At 43.2% G+C, this 20,094-nt stretch overlaps 1 protein-coding gene and 1 pseudogene across 4 annotated transcripts in view; one reads left to right on the forward strand and one right to left on the reverse strand.

Moving 5' to 3' along the window:
* Positions 1-18,300, reverse strand: part of LOC135544343 (GRB10-interacting GYF protein 1-like) — a 32,828-nt gene extending 14,528 nt beyond the window's left edge. The window contains exons 1-21 of one of the 4 annotated variants that reach the window (XM_064971882.1): positions 17,969-18,300; positions 16,643-17,067; positions 16,379-16,443; positions 15,736-15,783; positions 15,481-15,610; positions 15,265-15,363; positions 14,967-15,075; positions 14,736-14,850; positions 14,437-14,642; positions 14,131-14,315; positions 13,898-14,030; positions 13,646-13,810; positions 6,207-6,364; positions 5,802-6,048; positions 4,480-4,646; positions 3,226-3,323; positions 3,061-3,152; positions 2,842-2,915; positions 2,405-2,758; positions 1,416-1,591; positions 1,122-1,282 (exon numbers count right to left, since the gene is read on the reverse strand). In XM_064971882.1, the coding sequence (XP_064827954.1) occupies positions 1,122-1,282; positions 1,416-1,591; positions 2,405-2,758; positions 2,842-2,915; positions 3,061-3,152; positions 3,226-3,323; positions 4,480-4,646; positions 5,802-6,048; positions 6,207-6,364; positions 13,646-13,810; positions 13,898-14,030; positions 14,131-14,315; positions 14,437-14,642; positions 14,736-14,850; positions 14,967-15,075; positions 15,265-15,363; positions 15,481-15,610; positions 15,736-15,783; positions 16,379-16,413 (2,752 nt within the window). In that variant the 5' untranslated portion in view covers positions 16,414-16,443; positions 16,643-17,067; positions 17,969-18,300. Of the gene's footprint in view, positions 1-1,121; positions 1,283-1,415; positions 1,592-2,404; positions 2,759-2,841; positions 2,916-3,060; positions 3,153-3,225; positions 3,324-4,446; positions 4,647-5,801; positions 6,049-6,206; positions 6,365-13,645; positions 13,811-13,897; positions 14,031-14,130; positions 14,316-14,436; positions 14,643-14,735; positions 14,851-14,966; positions 15,076-15,264; positions 15,364-15,480; positions 15,611-15,735; positions 15,784-16,378; positions 16,444-16,642; positions 17,068-17,968 lie in introns of all 4 variants that reach the window. The other 3 variants (XM_064971881.1, XM_064971883.1, XM_064971884.1) reach the window with 3 other exon arrangements.
* Positions 16,605-20,094, forward strand: LOC135543775 (endonuclease domain-containing 1 protein-like; annotated as a pseudogene).

Raw genomic sequence — 20,094 nt, forward strand, 5'->3', positions numbered from 1 at the left:
AGAGGTTGGCCTAATTACTACTGTGACTAAACAGTCATGTGGAATTTGACTGCCTTCATGACTCGTGACCGCCAGTGTGGCGGTAATACAGCCCTAAGGCTGATGCAAAATGTTTCTTCACATCATAAGAGCAGCAACGTGCACAAGACAGTAGGTTACACGAGAATGTTCATGCCACAACGTTGTCAAAAGCGCACCGCACACGCAACCGGTTTCATTTGACAGATGAAAATATCCATTCAAAATTTTGAAAGAGGGGAGATCTAAAGATGCAACAACTAGCATGGGTTGCTAGTATGACTTGAACTGTGCCTTTGGCTGCTGGACATTGAAAGTTGATTTGAAAACAAATAGAACATGAGAGAAATAGGCATCAGGTTGCAATGGCATATGGAAGTCTTTATAAAATAATTGCTTCCACGATATGGTCAGATTTTAGCTTTTGAAGCAAGGCAAGACATGCCTCATAATATGCATAGGCTACTGCCTCCAGCTCATTGCAAAGTGGTTCTGATGCCTGCCTACCATTGCCTATGCACTTGAATGACGAATGGGAAGTGCACTTCAATTACCAGTTGAAAAATATTTAGAATTGCTATGCAATGATTGGACTTATAAAAGCATGTTTCACTACAGCAGCAATGAACATGCTGTTTGAGGAGCTGTAGAAGTTGCTCTCGTGCTGTCTGGCAGAGTTTCAGCTGAAACTAGGCTCTATCTGTATGCTGTGAGCATGTGATCAGATGCTGGACTAATGAAAATAGGTTAATTATGCTAACTAACCTATAGACAGATAAGCATGACCAGTCAAATGTATTTCCATCGACTGGTATTTCCCATTTATTAATAGGCTAACAACTATTATTTTTTTGCAATAGGGCTTATTTTCTTCTCCCAGACAATTAGCAGGAGCAAAATTTATCGGCTTTTCATATTTTTTGGGGGGCGGAAAGGAAATCGTTTTGAATATATTTGCATTGATGTCAGAGTGATAAAAAGCATGAGCTGGTGCACACCCAGATAGTGTGAATGAGTGATGACATTATATTTGAGTATATTCATGGGCCGGTCGCAGGGACACAGATCCAGTGATGAAGTGAAAGAGGTGGAGCATTCGTTACCATCCAGGGACGAGGAGGGGGAGTTGTTTGCGGAGGTGTTGAGCGCGTGCAGCATCTGTTCACACCAGGTGGTGAAGCCGTCCTGGGGTTTCATGCCCTGCAGCAGCTTCAGCAATTTGTCCTCCTCCTCTGTACGCTTCTTCCTTAACATGTACTGCTCGCTGCAGGTGGACACGGAAACAATGTTTACACACACACACAGGCCTTGAAACAGTTTACATACACACAAAACTTTAACACACAGCTTTAAACAGAGGTAAACACTATGCACCACACACACACAGTGAGGTGTACCTAAGAGAGGGGCTGCTGCGGCTGTTCTTCATGCCCATGTTGCGGAGGCTGTTCTGGTTCTTCACAGCCTCCTCCCAGACACCCATACCTCCAGAGCTGCCTTTGGGCTCCATGCCCCCACCAGACCACATGCCCACAGACCCCTCACCCCACTGACCCATAGACAGGCCTCCATGCTGGAGGAAGACAGAGAAAGAACAGAGGGACATGGGTCACACTACTGGTTACCAGGGCCTGGTCCACCAGCCCAAATATATTTTTGCCATAATTACACACACACACACACACACACACCCCCCCACTAGTGTGTGTGTCTTCGCTAAGAGTTGAAGCAAACTCAAAACATTGAAAAACCTTGTTTATGAACAAAACAATGTAAATAGCCAAGAATCAGAAGGACAAAGTTGCACTTTAGTAGACTTCAGAGTCAATTAGACCAGTGATTCCCAACCAGTGGTACAAGGGTCACTGGGGCTACTTAGCCTATTCACAGGGGGTACTTGAGAAGACTCATGAGTCTATGGGGTTACTGGTAAAATGCACGAGGGGGTACTTTAGGGGTACTCCGGGCAAAGCAAAATTCAGTTGGTGGTACAGTAACCCAAACATATATATTTTCGTCTTTTTTACCTTTATTTAACGAGGCAAGTCCGTTAAGAACAAATTCTTATTTACAATGATGGCCTAGGAACAGTGGGTTCACTGCCTTGTTCAGGGGCAGAACAACAGAAATGCGAGAGAAATGTTCGCATTGTGGAGTCCTGACCACCTGCCAACGTGGCTGTTGAAATAGACCTTACATGCCAATACCGGCATTTGGCAGGTGTTAATTTTAGGTCCTGCTGGTTACACTTATGGGCATTGTAATAAATATCCTCAGAACACACATTTATTCTCAGGAAACTACTACACTTAAAACCTCCCTGTAGACATAGCAGGACAGCCCGTGTGAAGTTTTTTTTGTTTTGGGGGGGGGGGGGGTTCCTCACCCTGTCCCTCTGCTGCTGGGCCCTCTGGTGCTGGGCCTGCTGTTTGAGAAGCCTCTCGGTCTCCAGCTCCAGTAGGCTGAGGCTCTTGCCTTGCTTGGAGAGCGCTGAGACCTGGGGGCCACTCCACACAGTCCCTGACCCTGACCCAGAGATACACCCTGGGCCCCCGGGCTGGGCCTGTTGCAGCAGCTTCAGGATCAGCTCCTGCTGCTGCCGACACTGCTGCTTACGCCTGTACAGCTCCTCCTCCTCACGCCTCTTCTGCTCCTCCTGCTGCCTCCTCTTCTCCTCCCTCCGCTTCCTCTCTTCCTCCTCTCGCTTGGCCCTGAGTTCAGCCTCACGCCGGTCCTGGAGCTGAGGTACAAGAGATGAACAGAGAGAGTCAGCAAGAGAAAGAGAGGAGAGAGAGGGGGGGACAAAGTAAATAAAGACAGTACCTTCTGTAGCTGCTCCAGAGATGGCCCCTGAGTGGAATGACTCATGGTTAAGTCCCATAGGTTGGCCTCACCTCCTGGAATAGGCCACAAACACATTACTGACATACAATGGCAACATTTACATTTACAATGGCCTAGTAAAATAAAGGTTAAATTTAAAAAAATATATAAAAGGTGTATGTGAAGCAGATAATGATGCAGCGGATTCCTTTTCAGTACCTGACTGCTGGGAGGCTGAGGTACGCATGTCCCACATAGACCCATTATCTGGTACTGACATGGACCTGTTCATCATGCTAGATTCCCCACTCCTGAAAACAGAAACACATTAGTACACTCACATATACCCTCATATACATCCAGTGTGTGCGTGTTTGCGCCTACCTGTTCATGTGCTGAAACCTTATCTGCAATTGCTGGTATAGAGCTGCAGTGGCTGCTTGTTCTAACTGTTTCTTCAGCAGCTCCTGATCCATATTGCCCTGCGGAACAAGACCTACAGAGTTACCGTACCAACTATGCCACTGCTTTAGAAAACCACCAAGCACACCAAATACTAGAGATATACAACATAAATTGGTAAGCATATCAGAATCGGCCGATATTACCTAAAAATGGCAACATCGGCCAGATGTCTAGTTTAACGCCGATGTGCAAAACCGATGTCAAAGCTGTTGTGCATACCTATATAACGTAGGTAGATGACGCTACAAAAATACAGCGCTACACAGAAGAAAAGCAGAAAAATACTAAGCACACAGTTCCAACAACTAAACAAGTTCAAGTCGAGCAGTCATTTGAAAGAGGAAGAACATTTTAGAGTGGTTAAAACTTGCAAAAGTACTCTACAAGTGGCTGTGAACAAGCCATTCAGTGGCATTCTCTCGGAGCCTCTTTACTGTGTCGCCACCATGCTCGATGCTTGCTACAAGGAGCGCTACTTTGATGCAGACAAGAAACAGGGTTTATGTGAAATGTTTGACAGCTGGACAAGATGGAAACGGACACAGTGACAGTGTGCACCAACGAAGAGAGGTCACGGACAGACACAGCTGAAACTTCATTGCTTGACATGTATGATGAAATCCTGGTTGAGACTGAACAACAACACAGCACAGCAAGTAAATTAAATAAATAGGTTTTGATTATGTTTTACTGGTAATGGGGACATACGTAAATGCCAACAAAATAACTTCTTGGTCAATGTGTGTGTTGCAACTATTTAACTGTACTAGAATGATTAAAAGGCAACTAAAAAAATGTTATCAAATCGGTATTGTTTTTTTTTGGCAAGGAAAATATTGCATCGGCCAAAAATGTCATATCGGTGCATCCCTACCAGATACACTACTGATGATCTGCTCTGGATAGATACACGATACAGCTACAAGAGACAATATACATTATTACTCAGTAAAACACGTGATTTTGCCTATGCCACTTTGATAGTTTACTTATTCAAATAAAAGTTGTTCACCACAGTCAAGTATCTCTGTGCCTTTGCTGTACCTGGGTTAACTGACAAACTAACCCCACACACGCACACCACTAAACAAACCACCAGTAAACAGAAACACCCAGACAGACGTGTGCTCGCTGACTCACAGAGGACCCCCGAGGTGGTGGAGGCTGTCTCACCAGCAGGGGTGGGGGGGAGGGGCCGGGGGAGAAGGGCACGCGCCCCCACATCTTGATGACGTCACCCAGGGGCTGGAAGCCCTCATCACAACCCCTCTTTACCAGCAGTGTCATGGAGAAGTAGCCTGCCTGGAACCACTCACACATCTCCACAGTGGAGAAGGGACCTGGACCATGACAAAACAATGAAAAAGTATCTGTAAGGTATTATATGCAAATTGATATGTACAGTGACATTCAGAAAGTATTCCAACCCCTTGACTTATTACACATGTTGTGTTAGAGCCGGAATTCAAAATGTATTAAATTCATTTTTAGATCCTCATCATCTCAACACGTTGTTAGACATTACTGCAAATTTATTGAGAATAAAATACAGAAATACCTAATTTACGCAAGTATTCACATGCCAGAATCAATACTTTGTAGAAGGACCTTTGGCAGCGATTAAAGCTTTGAGTCGTCTTTGGCATGTCTATCAGCATTTGTACCTCAGCATTTACTCCCATTCTTACTAAAAAACAAGATTCTCTAGTATGATGAAACCAAGATTGAACTCTTTGGCCTGAGTTCCAAGCTTCATGTCTGGAGGAAACCTTGCACCATCCCTACGGTAAAGTATGGTGGTGGCAGCATCATGCTGTGGGGATGTTTTTCAGCAGCAGGGACTGGGAGACTAGTCAGGATCAAGGGAAGGATGAAAAGGGCAAAGTACAGAGAGATCCTTGATGGAAACCTGCTCCAGAACGCTCAGGAACTCAGACTGGAGCGAAGGTTCACCTCCCAACAGGACAACAACCCTAAGCACACAGCCAAGACAATGCAGGAGTGGCTTCAGGACAAGTCTCTGAATATCCTTGAGTGGCCCAGCCAGAGCCCGGACTTGAACCCGATCAAACGTCTCTGGAAAGACCTAAAAATAGCTGTGCAGCGTCGCTCCCCATCCAACATTACAGAGCATGAGAGGATTTGCAGAGAAGAGGAGAAACTCCCCAAATACAGGTGCGCCAATCTTGTAGCATCAAACCTAAGAAGACACGAGGCTGTAATCACTGACAAAGGTGCTTCAACAAAGTACTGCGTAAAGGGTCTGAACACTTAAATTTGACTCCAGTTCATTTTTAATACATTTGCAAAAAACAAACAAAAAGTTTTTGCTTCGTCATTATGGGGTATTCCGTGTAGATTGATGAGAAAAAAAAAACATTCCAACAATCCATTTTAGAATAAGGCTGTAATGTAACAAAATGTTGAAAAGGTCAAGGCTTCTGAATACTTTCCAAATGCACTAACTTCTAAAAATTGTGAATGTGTGTGTCTACCTTGAATCTCTGCCTGGGGGTCCTTGTAGAACCACTTCATGGCTGCCTCGTGGGAGAGGGGCAGGGCACAGTCCCTATGGGCAGAGTGGGAGTGTGTGTGTCCAGTGGTGTGTGTGTGTGTGTGTGAGTGTGGGGCTGGGTGTGAGAGAGATTGGGAGGTAATGTTGTGGCTCTCCTGCAGTGCTTGAGTGAAACACTCCTCCTCAAGGGATGTGTCCTGCAGAGATGCCACCATCTTTTCAGCCTCCTACAAGGGTGGGAGAGGATTAAAAAAAATATGAACATTTACATAACACTAACTCACATTCAGCCAGTATATCAAGTGTAATCGTAATCCTGACAATAAATCCAGGACTTGGATGTAAAATTAATGCATGTCTAATTGACATGATAATGCAACCATACCTGTTGTAGGTGCTTCATGCCCTCGTCCTCCTCCACTTCTCCCCCTGTTGATGGGAGGAGAGATCCAAAGGAAGGAGGAGGCATCAGGCTGGAGAAAGTGGTGGTAGAAGAGGAAGGGTCTGGACTGAGCTGAGCACCACTCCCTGGAGGTGAGCTGCCTGTGAGACCACAGAGAGAACAGGGGGAGAGGGGATGAGACATGTAACAACTACTGTACTAGGGCCACTACTGAGCATACAGGTGAAACATTCTCTGGAGCAGATATAAACTGATGCCCACACAAAGAACCAAGACCACAACACAAACCATACATGAGAAAGCAAATTACAAATTAGGAAACAGTAAGTTAGCTATGTTGAACCGACTACAGTAAATGGTTGAATCCCAAACGCACATGTAAACAGAACCAGATTGAAACAGCAATGATGTCAAACATGTGTTGAATACATTCCGTCTCCGGACTAAACTCCCTCTCCTGCCATCTACATTCATAATCTAAATGTGTGCTGACTGATCAACACCGTGTTAAATAACTTTTCAGTGTATTTCACAGAAAATCTGAAATCTCCATTCACAAGTAAAACATAGTGAGGGGGTTCTACACACTGCACCAGGTTAAAACAGATTGATCGCTTGCGTACATGACTTGCTGTGTGCCAGCCTGGTCTCAAAATAGATATAACTTAGTAAATGTAAATCCGGGATACTGAAATTAGTATATGTGGTTCCCCAAACTGTGAGGCGCACCACATTATTTTTCTTTTTGGAGGGGGATGGAGACTCAGTCCAGCTTTCAACTTCCTCTTTAAAGTTCTAATAGTAGAATGCACATGGTGCAATTTCTAAATTGAGTAATGTGTCATCAGTTTCCCTTGTCATGTCAGTCATTGCATATTTTAGAGAGCTATTTAGAAGAAAAAAATATGACAGACAAGTTTGTTTGAGTCACTCATGTCACATGAATATACATTAGCAGGTGGCAAAATGTTTTGACTTGCAAGAAAATTAGCTTTAACAGCAACAGTTTCTCTGCACACCATGACAAATGTGTAGAACTGCAGGAAATAAGCCTGCCAACAAGATGGGAGTGAACAATTTATTAATGAACAGTGCTTGTACGTAGTGCGCGCGAAGGGGAGCGTGGCATGTTCCCCAATGCTGGAAGGGGGGCCTGAGTGAAAGAGTTTTGGAACCCCTGACTTAAAGGAGAATATTCCTATTCTCTGAAGTATACTGAACATAAGGAAATCAGTCAATTTAAATAAATTCATTAGGTCCTAATATATGGATTTCACATGACTGTCCAGCCAGCTACATTGTATAATTGCATAGTAAATATCAAATCAAACTTTGTCACAAGAGCCAAATACAACAGGGGTAGACCTCACCGTGAAACACTTACAAGCACTTCACCAACAATGCAGTTCCAGAAAGAGTTAAAATATTTACCAAATAAACAAAAAGTAAAATCCAAAATATTGAGGCTATATACAGGGGCACCAGTACCAAGTCAATGTGTTGGGGTACAGGTTAGTCAAGGATATTCGTACATGTTGGTTGGGGTAAAGTGACCATGCATAGATAAACAGCAAGTAGATGTGGGGGTGGGGTCAAGGTAAATCGTCCAGATGGCAGTTTTATTAATTGTTCAGCAGTCTTATAGCTTGGGGATAGAAGCTGTTAAGGAGCATCTTGCTCCTAGACTTGGCGCTTCGGTACCGCTTGCAGTGCGGTAGCAGAGAGAACAGTCTATGACTAGGGAAACCGGAGTCAGACAATTTTTTTGGGCCTTCCTCTGACACCGCCTAGTAAATAGGTCCTGGAATAAAGCAAGCTTGGCTCAAGTGATGTACCCGTCAGGAAGTCCAGGATCCAGTTGCAGAGGGATGTGTTTAGTCCCAGCATTCTCACATAGGTGTTCCTTTTGTCCAGGTGGGAAAGAGCAGTGTGGACTGCAATAGAGATTGCATGTGCATCTGTGGTGTGGAATGCGAATTGGGTCTAGGGTATCCAGGATGATGCTGTTGATGTCAGCCAAGACCAGCCTTTCAAAGCACTTCATGGCTACCGACGTGGGTGCTATGGGGCGGTAATCATTTAGGCAGGTTAACCTGTTGAAACTCTGGGGGCGCTATATCATTTTTGGATAAAAAGACGTGCCCGTTTTAAGCGCAATATTTTGTCACAAAAAGATGCTCGACTATGCATATAATTGGTAGCTTTGGAAAGAAAACACTGACGTTTCCAGAACTGCAAAGATATTTTCTGTGCGTGCCCTAGAACGTGAGCTACAGGCAAAACCAAGATGAAACGGCATCCAGGAAATGAGCAGGATTTTTGAGGCTCAGTTTTCCATTGTCTCCTTATATGGCTGTGAATGCGAGAGGAGTGAGTCAGCCCTTTCTGTCGTTTCCCCAAGGTGTCTGCAGCATTGTGACGTATTTGTAGGCATATCATTGGAAGATTGACCATAAGAGACCACATTTACCAGGTGTCCGCCCGGTGTCCTGCGCCGAAATTGGTGCGCAAAAGTCAGCTGCAAGTATTTTTCCACAGAATTCAGAGAAGAATGCAGGCTTCCACGAACGATATATCAATGACGAGATATGTGAAAAAACACCTTGAGGATTAATTCCAAACAACGTTTGCCATGTTTCGGTCGATATTATGGAGTTAATTCGGAAAAAGTTTGACGTTGTAGGTGACTGAATTTTCAGTTCGTTTCGGTAGCCAAATGTGATGTACAAAACGGAGCGATTTCTCCTACACAAAGACGCTTTCAGGAAAAACTGCACATTTGGTATGTAACAGAGTCTCCTCATTGAAAACATCCGAAGCTCTTCAAAGGTAAATGATTTTATTTATTTGGTTATCTGGTTTTTGTGAAAATGTTGCGTGCTAAATGCTACTCAAAATGCTAAGCTAGCTTAGTATACTCTTACACAAATTAGTGAATTGCTATGGTTCAAAAGCATATTTTGTAAATCTGAGATGACAGTGTTGTTAAGAAAAGGCTAAGCTTGAGAGTAGGCGCATTATTTTCATTTTATTTGCGATTTTCAGAAATTGTTAACGTTGCGTTATGCTAATGAGCCTGAGGCTTTAGTCACGATCCCGGATCCGGGATGGGGAGTTTCAAGAAGTTAACATAGCTTCCTTGGGCACAGGGACTATGGTGGTCTGCTTGAAACATGTAGGTATTACAGACTCGGTCAGGGAGATGTTGAAAATGTCAGTGAAGACACTTGCCAGTTCGTCCTCGCATGCTTAGAGTACATGTCCTGGGTAATCCGTGTGGCCCAGTGGCTTTGTGAATGTTGACCTGTTTAAAGGTCTTGCTCACATCAGCTACCGAGAGCGTTATCACATAGTCGTCCGGAACAACTGGTGCTCTCATGCATGCCTCAGTGTTGCTTGCCTCGAAGCAAGCATAAAAGGCATTTACCTCATCTGGTAAGCTCGCGTCAGAGCAGCTCGATTTCCTTTGTAGTCCATAATAGTTTTCAAGCCCTGCCACATCTGACGAGTGGCAAAGCATATTTTGACACTCGTCAGATGTGGTAGGGCTTGACAACTATTCCTTGCTTTGAGCAATGATTAGTAAGATTATGAACTGGGATCTTAATAAATAAAATAAATACACACAACATTGTGAAGTTTCACAAGGAGAGCATATGTTATGCTGTATAATAAACTGTGAATTTTGGCCCATTCCTCCTGACAGAGCTGGTTTAACTGAGTCAGGTTTGTTGGCCTCCTTGCTCGCACAAGATTATTCAGTTCTGCCAACACATTGTCTATTGGATTGAGGTCAGGCTTTGTGTTGTCCTTACGCCATTTTGCCATAACTTTGGAAGTATGCTTGGGGTCATTGTCCATTTGGAAGACCAATTTGCGACCAAGCTTTAACTTCCTGACTGATGTCTTGAGATGTTGCTTCAATATATCCACATAATTTTCCTTCCTCATGACGCCTATTTTGTGAAATGCACAAGTCCCTCCTGCAGCAAAGCACCACCACAACATGATGCTGCACCACCCCCCCGTGCTTCACGGTTGGGATGGTGTTCATCAGCTTGCCAGCAGTATGACGGCCGCATGGTCCCATGGTGTTTATAGTTGCGTACTATTGTTTGTACAGATGAATGTGGTACCTTCATATGCGTTTGGAAATTGCTCCCTCGGATGAACCAGAATTGTGGAGGTCTACAATTGTTTTTCTGAGGACTTGGCTGAGTCCTTTTGATTTTCCCATGATGTCAAGCAAAGAGGCACTGAGTTTGAAGGTAGGCCTAGAAATACATTTCACAGGTACACATCCAATTAGGCTAACTGACATCATTTGAGTTATCAGAAGCTTCTAAAGCCATTACATAATTTTGGGGAATTTTCCAAGCTGTTTAAAGGCACAGTCAACTTAGTGTATGTAAACTTTTTGACCCATTGGAATTGTGACACAGATAAGTGGAATAATCAGTCTGTAAACATGTTGGAAAAATGGCTTGTGTCATGCACAAAGTAGATGTCCTAACCGACTTGCCAAAACTATAGTTTGTTAACAAGAAATTTGTGGAGTGGTTGAAAAACGAGTTAATGACTCCAACCTGAGTGTATGTAAACTTCCGACTTCAACTTTATTCTAAAATGGATTAAATAAAACTCTGCAATCTAACACACAATTTTCCCATAATGACAAAGCAAAAACAGGTTAAGAAATTGTTGCGATTTTTAAAAATAAAAAAACAGAAACACCTTATCTACATAAGTATTCACACCATATGCAATGAGACTTGAAATTGAGTTCAGGTGCATCCTGTTTTGGCAAATTCAATTGATTGGACATGATTTGGAAAGCCACACACACACACACGTCTATATAAAGGTCCCACAGTTTTCTGAGCAAAAACCAATCCATGAGGTCAAAGGAATTGTCTGGAGAGATCAGAGTCAGAATTGTGTTGAAGCACAGATCTGTGGAAGGGTACCAAAACAATGTCTGCAGCATTGAAGGTCCACAAGAACACTGTGGCCTCCATCATTAAATGTAAGATTGGAACCACAACCACCGCCTTTCTTAAAATCAACACACCAGTATATTTTTAAACCTGCATATTTAGTTAATATTGCCTGCTAACATGAATTTCTTTTAACTAGGGAAATTGTGTCACTTCTCTTGCAACAGAGTCAGGGTATATGCAGCAGTTTGGGCCGCCTGGCTCGTTGTGAACTGTGAAGACTATTTCTTCCTAACAAAGACAGACAAATTTGCCAAACGGGGGATGATTTAACAAAAGCACATTTGCGAAAAAAGCACAATCATTGCATTACTGTACCTAACCATATAAACATCAATGCCTTAAAATCAATACACAAGTATATATCTTTAAACCTGCATATTTAGCTAAATGAAATCCAGATTAGCAGGCAATATTAACCAGGTGAAATTGTGCCACTTCTCTTACGTTCATTGCACGTAATTATGACAACATTGAAGGTTGTGCAATGTAACAGCAATATTTAGACTTAGGGATGCCACCCGTTAGGCTTGAAGTCATAAACTATCAACTCCCGAGATTAGGCTGGTGTAACCGATGTGAAATGGCGAGCTAGTTAGCGGGGTGCGCGCTAATAGCGTTTCAATCGGTGACGTCACTCGCTCTGAGACTTGGAGTAGTTGTTCCAATTGCTCTGCAAGTGCCGCGGCTTTTGTGGAGCAATGGGTAACAATGCTTCGAGGGTGGCTGTTGTCGATGTGTTCCTGGTTCGAGCCCAGGTAGGGGCGAGGAGAGGGACGGAAGCTATACTGTTACACTGGCAATACTAAAGTGCCTATAAGAACATCCAATAGTCAAAGGTATATGAAATACAAATGGTATAGAGAGAAAAAGTCCTATAATTCCTATAATAACTACAACCTAAAACATCTTACCTGGGAATATTGAAGACTCGTGTTAAAAGGAACCACCAGCTTTCATATGTTCTCATGTTCCGAGCAAGTAACTTAAACTTTAGCTTTTTTACATGGCACATATTGCACTTTTACTTTCTCCAACACGGTTTTTGCATTATTTAAACCAAATTGAACATGTTTCATTATTTATTTGAGGCTAAATTGATTTTATTGATGTATTATAGTAAGTTAAAATAAGTGTTCATCGGTCGACCTCTATTGATTTGCACTGCAATTGATAAAACAGGGACATGTTTGAAAGACAAGTGGTTCTGAGGCTTAATTCAATATTACATTAGGCAAAGAAACCAGGAATGCAGAAAGGCTCTGAGCTAGTGTGTACAACACACCACCTGCTGTTATGTTGGGTACCTACTGATCAAAATAGGATGTTATAATTTTTAAAAACTCAATGACATGTTTTGCTATAATAAAGGTTTAAGGAAATACAGGCATGCACCACATTACTACAAACAAAACAGGTCAATCAAGCCTGATGGTCTTGCAAGTATAAAAGCAAAGATTGCATTCATTGATTATTTTAAAAAGCATTAAAAAAGGTAGCGTAATGGGATGTCTTACTGTGGTGTGTGAAGAATCCAATACTCTACCTTGTATGCGGGGTACAAATCACATTATTGTGGAAGCACCTCCTCTAAGAGTATGAATGAGGCTGTTTGAGAAGGTTTGAACCCTAACAAAACTGCCTACACATAGTTTGAAGCACAACACCAACACAGCTACTGTAGTAGGTCAAAGCTGAGTGGTGGAAAATCTTGGTAGAGCATGGGTGTAATAGGCATTGTGATGCTCATGTGAATTTCCTTTATTTTTCAGCTTCGGACTAATGCATATTCTCACATAAACATTTTTTTTGTTTATAAATTATAGAATTCGTAGTTCGTTGTCTGATTAGCTACCAGCTCAGAAACAAAATGACAAACACTTTGAAAACAGCTACTGCAGCATCTATTTTGCTATAAATGTGCTCCTACTTAACTTCTATTTTTATTCGCAAATGCGAATGAAATGCTTGCATTGTGGAGCCCTGACAACCCACCAATGTGGATGGTGAAAGACATTTTACCCATCAATGCCAAAATCTACCCACATTTGGCAGGTGTTACTTTTAGATCTCTTGCATGTCATCATGGCAAACCTGACATCTTTAAAAACACAGTGTACATGTATCAATAGAAATAGTGCTTTTACACAATGTAGAAACCTAATATTCCACAAACAACTCAGTAATTTCAAAGAAAGGTATTTGTTTAAACATTTTAGCTTTTATAATAAATACATATCTTTACATGTTAGTTTAGGGCACAACATGTGCTTCAAAAGTAGCTAGAATTAATATAGGCTGTATCTCAATTTTAAAAAATCTTATTTTCTGGTGCTACTAAATGTTATGTGCTGCTCCTAACCTTTAAGTTGGGAACACACTAACACTATTTTTTAAATTTAGAGCCCTGAATTCAATATTTACCTTGAGTGGACACGTGGTTGGTTTTGGAGGGGTGGGAGATGGGTGCCAAGGGAGCCTCTGGGGCACAGGGGGCAGGGATAGGGTCTGAGGAGGGAGAGGCCGAGACAGCAGGAGGAGATGGAGTCCTGTACTTGACCACCCCCTCACATGCTGCTTCACACTCATCTAGAGAGAAAGAGGGTGAATGTGCATTCTACGAAAGCAGAAAGTTCTTCTGTTAGTTGTTTACTATAGCCAGGGAAAGTGTCTCACCTCCGTCAGTGTAGTTATCCTTATAGTTGTCCTTGCCTTCCTGACTGTTGTCCTTGACTTCCTGACCGTTTTCATCTTCCTCTAGAGCTTCAAACTCCAGATCCTCTTCAGTGATGGTGCCCTTGGAGCCTTTCTGCTCGGACAAGCATAAGGCTCAGAATAGACATAAGTAACATGCAAACACACACACGTAGACAAACAGACAGAAATAATGCCTGCCAGCCAACACACACCTTGATGCACATGAAGGCCCCCGAGGAGTCAAAGGTGCCCATCTCTCCATCCTCTTCATCAGTGCACCACTCAGGAAGGCCGTCCCTGTCGTCCTCCCTGCGGGGGCCCTCGCTGTCACGGAAGTCAAACTCAAACTTCCTCCGGCCGCCATGATCCCGCCAGCCTGCAGACCGAGGACCCCCATCTGTGGGTGTGATTTTGATTTGAGAAGGAGTGTCCATCAGACATGGAAAACATGCAAAGTATACACAACATTAGTCTTAAGAAGAGGGTGTGAGAGTGGTTAGGTGTGTGTCAGTGTGTACCATCACGGCGGGTTCCTGCAACTCTCCAGGCTGGCTGCTCTCCCCCTCCTCCTCCTGCTGCCTCTTCCTCCTCCTCCCGAAGGGTACGCCAGTTACCACTGTCGGCACGCCAGGAGTCCTTCCTGCCAAGAGGTCCCGCCTCCTCAAACCCTGGACGCACTACCTCAGCACGCCTGATTGGCTTCTCAAACTTGGGCCTCTCAGCTCTGATAGAAGGAAAGACGATAAACAACCATCAATATGATCGAATGATAACCATCTGGGGGCGAGGGCAGCATAGTATAGGACAGTGAGCCTACCGGTCATCCCAGCTTTGGCTGCGGAGCATTTCTCGGCCACGACCGAAGCCCACCTCTCCATCATCAGGACCTCCAGGAGCTCTTTGGTAGAATGCACCTTCACCTCTTCCTCTCCCTGCCCAAACAAACATAAGAAATTCCTTCAGAGGCCTACTCAGCCAGTTAATACATTTCCATATGTATAGTTGCACCATCCTGATCACTCCAGGTGGTGACTAACTGCACCGCTACCTCTGATGCCTCCTCCACGACCCTTGGCCACACCTGCAGGGGCGGCCCCGCCTCCCTTTCCCATCAACCTCAGCACAGCCACACTGTTCACAGACATGGAGAAGTTTCTCTGCAGGACAGAAGGAAGGAAAATGACGTTGACACAGAAAGACATTTTGTCAACATACACTGAAACAGGATCAGCACATCATGGATGAAAGTAGCAACTAAGATCTGAGAGTTAATCCTGGCCAAATACTTCTCAGGGATCAGAACAACTCTAACTCAATAACCACTTCTATATATCCTGCAGTCTCACCTGCTCCTCCTCAGTTAGAGGCTCCAGTGCCAAAGGCTGCACAGGCTCATCCTGCAGGATAGCAGCAAACTCCTTATCCTGCGTGATATCCTCTGGGGGCTGGGAACACAGTTTGGTTTACTTCAAACCCACTAGTCATAACCGGCCAGACACCTTTAACACAAACCGCTGTATTGGAATCCTCATTAGAGTGAATCACTCATTACATAAGCTTACTTTGTCATCTTTGATATAAAGTGCTAGCATCTCCTCACGACCATAGCGGTAATCAGCCAGCTTGGACTTTGGCAATGCTGGAGAGGGAGGGGGGGACGTCACACTCCGCCCTCTGGATAGTGCACGGAGCCTGGGGAGAAGAAATCACCATCAGCACAATCCATGCATGCATAAATAACACTTCAAATGCAATCATTATTACTGACATAATAGTACTGGGCCATGTGTAAGACTATATCCGTCTATTATCTTCACCTCAAGTTTAAGTTGGATATGCATCGCCCATTATCTTCCCCTAGACAACTAAGGGCAACAAGCAGGAGCAGAATAAAAACAGTACACAATACAACGCCATTGATTATCTTTTGGAACAATTTTGAGATTAATTATTGGCAATGTAGCAAGAATTTATGTTTGCGGGTGCTCTTATTGAATCATTGGAGTAGGGATAAGGACAGGCCCAACTAAGTGTAAACACCTGCTGATTGAGGCATTTTGAAGGACAAGTTGCGACATTACATTATTTTAAGCTAGCTATATATATGAAGAATCATCAATAAACACAATGTGGTTCTCATTTCTTTACATTCTAAAACTGAAATGACCAAGGTCATGCACTCACTCTGAAAACAAGCCAATGGGGAAAGGGAAAATGGAGAAGGATAGAATGCAGTGTGCTGAGAATGGGCCAATGAGGAAACAGAATGGGGCACTGAGGGAGGAAGGAGAAAAGGAAGGACATGGGGAGTAAGTGTGGACCCCTAAAATAGTGAAGATTTTCTTTAATTTGCTGACATATAAGATTGTTTAATTTAAAAACAAGAGTTGGTTATGGGCCAGGAATGTAAGCAGGGAGGAAAGAAGAATGAATGAGTTAGAGAAGGAAGAGATGCGTCACCATTCTGGGCCGAAGTTAAGTGTTTCAGCAGTCATACTCCTCTCTTCAACTGGAGCTCAAGGCTTCTGTTGGCACAACAAGGACAACAGTCAAATCATGTCATGGCGCCACATAATCAACCAATCAAATGTCCTCTTTGGGAAGTAATGAATGAAATACTATCTCCTACCACACAGCTCAAACACTTGTACTCAATAACACACATCCACATATAGGACACAACAATATGCCAGGGAAACGTTACAGAGTGAGTGGAGCTCTAACCTTGTCCAGTGGATTGAACCAGTTCAGTCCAGATACGATGAGGGGGTTAAAGGCTATTTGGTTCTTCTCTGTGCAGTGGTTTAGAGTAGGTGTACTTGGGCCAAACAAATCTGTTACACTGAGCAAATAGCTGCAAGGCTCTGGGAAAGGGGTTAGGTGAGGTGACGGAGTGACCAAATGTGACAGCAAGCTCACCAATCAACAAATGAAAACAAAAACTAAATGTTTACAGACAAATAGCACTAGGAATTACAACATGGGAGTTGATCATAATAATTGACCATGAAGCATAATTGTGAAGAACAGGAGATCACAGGGAGCGATATGTGTATCTTCTTCACATGCATTTATTATTCTCTCCACTTCTGTCTTCTTACTCCTGCTTGAGTATTTCCATCGGATCTATTGTTCCTCCTTGTAAACACCTGGGGAAATGAGACATTCAATTTAGTTTTCACATGCAAATAATATTTACCACACTAAAGTTGTTATAACTGACAAGTGTTTTCACTTTAGTTGTGCATTGACAGTTCGTATATTTCGCCTATCTAAGCTGAAGGCCAGCTTAATTTCCGAGCTCTGTTCATAGCTAAACTATTCAGCCGACTAAGTAGCAACTAGTCAACTGTGCCAACTGAACATTAACGTTAGCTAGCTAAGTTCGCTAACTACGTTACCTAGCTAACTTTGCAATTACATAACACGTCATAACCAACTGGTTTCGATTCAAAACATGTTACAATTAAGTTAAAATAGAAATTAGCAAATTTAAAATACACTCAATGTAACTGTGGTGTTTTCGATTAACCACAAATGGCAAACAATTCGTAGTTAGTTTCTGCTGAAGTCAGCTTGGAACATTGAATTAGCTATTTGCACATTCGAACGAATCACTTCAGACAAATACGTGTTCATGAAGAAAACTTGAGATTCATTTGAAGTTGCGCAAGTACATTTACCTAATTGAACCAGTTTGCTAAAATGAACTACCGTATTTGCAGCCAGCTAACTGACCTAGCTAAACAACGGAGGTAAATAGCTAACGTTAGATGAGTAACCATGAAAAGCAGTGAGCAGCCCTCCACCCGCTCCGACTCGCAACGCGCAGGATACATCTCAACTTTAGGCTGCTGCTTTGGCCTGCACTTCTGCTAGCTAAACGTAGCTAACATGGTTGCACATTGCGCGGATTGCTAATTAACAAGCTAGTTAGCTAACCATCTTGACACAATCCATGAGAAATTAGAATTATATTAATTTTAAGCAGTGCAATTTATTATATTGCAGTATAATGTTTGATAAATAATTGTGCCAATTTTTACTTACCTTTTGTTGAAAGCTGGTCGCACTAGCTAGCCAGCTAAGTTGCCAGCTAGCCAGCTACAACTTAGCTAGCTGGTAGCTGCAAATTTTGCGAAATTGGAATGTAGCTAACGTTAGTTAAGTCCTCTTTTTAACAACATATGCGTGTATTTCGCAATGACCTGTATATCTCCAGGTTTCTTCCTTGCAACTATATGTTGAATATTTGCTTGAACCACGTTTAATTATAATTTCAACTGACCAACGTTCGCTGCGAATATTTTCATAACTCGCTTTCTCGTCTTGTTTGTGTTTTAGAAAAAATGGCCTCTCTCCTTGCATTATTTGACAGCTGTTATTTTTTTTATACCTCTATCGAGAATTCAGGCGAACTAGTTGTTGGTGCTTTACCGCCACCTCTCTGACTGGAGTGGGACAAACACTGGAGCTGGAGACTTATATCAATTCAATTCAAGGAGCTTTATTGGCATGGAAAACGTGTTAACATTGCCAAAGCAAGTGAGGTAGATAATATACAAAAGTGAAATAAACAATAAATATATCAATATATCTCCCTCACTAACTTTAAGAATCAGCTGTCAGAGCAGCTCATAGATCATTGCGCCTGTACATAGCCCATCTGTAAATAGCCCATCCAACTACCTCATCCCCATACTGTTATTTCTTTTTTTGCTCCTTTGCACCCACAGTATCTCTACTCTGCACATTCATCTTCTGCACATTTATCACTCCGGTGTTTAATTGCTAAATTGTAATTACTTCGCCACTACGGCCTATTTATTGCCTTACCTCCCTAATCTTACCTCATTTGCACAAACTGTATATAGATTTTTTGTATTGTAAATGAGAACTTGATCTCAACTGGCCTACCTGGTTAAATAAAGGTGAAATAAATAAAATAAAATAAACAGAGAGAGAGACTTTCAATTTCAGAGACAAGTAAACTGACAGCTTCCTGCTTCCTTCTTGAGCACCTTTCTCCGTGGTTTCTTGCGTCCCTGAGCGAGCTCAGCCGCTGCCCTGGGTGCTAGTTGTGGTGATGGTGGAGGCAGAGGTACAGGAGAACTACTCACCTGAGTGTCGTGAGTGCATGTACATGGGCACAACACCACTGGGACTTAAGAATAAATGTCTGAAGAAGATTTGCCAACGCTACAACGGCAAGCCACCCTGTATGATACCCTTGGCCACATTCCCGTCTCCTCAGCCTACACCTTTAAGCACTCTGACGGCACCAAAAAGGTTAATGTGCCCTAGATGTATGAGCCACAGGTATTTTTACAGACTCCTGTATCTAACAGGATCTCTGCAACCTTGCCTTGTGGTCGTGCCTACAGATGAATGAATCAGATTCACTGTCATTGGCTAAAGTAACAACTCTATGGCCTTTGTGCAAATAGAATGAATAGTGAGAAATATACTGTTGTGTTAAGAATGTGCATCCAAAGAGAGATTCCACGAGGTTCCACTGGCTGTGATTCCTTGAGTACAACTATTCTGCTTTCCTTACTAATCCTCAGCTCTCTATCAGCTCTAAACAGTGTCTGATTTTGGGGAGATGCAGCCCTTTCCTCAAGGCGACCTCCATCACAGTTTTGAGGATGCTCAGGTGGTGCTGGAAGACTACTCCAACACTGTGAACTTTGAGCGTGGCCACCTGAACCCTGACGAGCACCAGTCTGACCCCAACGACAAGGCAGCCACTTAAACCTTGACCAACGTGGTGCCTCAGGTCCGGGAGTTCAACATCGGCCCCTGGAAGATCCACGAGCACACCATCCGCCACCGCCTCAACAACTACTGCCGCCGCACCGCCTTCGTGGTAACTGGTGTCACCACCTCCGGGAACATGATCAGTCGCCACAACATTGACCACGTGACTGTCCCCATCTACTTGTGTTCGGGCCTACTGCTGCATCAACTACAACCGCAACGCGCCCTTTGAGGAGCGCTCCAAGTTCCCAGCCTATGTGGCCCATGGACTCAATGAGAAAGAGAGGCCTGAGGTGGTGGAGATATCTGTTCAGCAGCTGGATAACTTCCTCAAGAGTGTCACCTTTGTTGACAATACCTTTCAGATCTTCTATGATAACTGTGTGCCACCTGATAATGGCCTGCACATGCCTTGA

Source organism: Oncorhynchus masou, chromosome 8 (assembly GCF_036934945.1).
Source record: "Oncorhynchus masou masou isolate Uvic2021 chromosome 8, UVic_Omas_1.1, whole genome shotgun sequence".
Classification (NCBI taxonomy): Eukaryota; Metazoa; Chordata; class Actinopteri; order Salmoniformes; family Salmonidae; genus Oncorhynchus; species Oncorhynchus masou.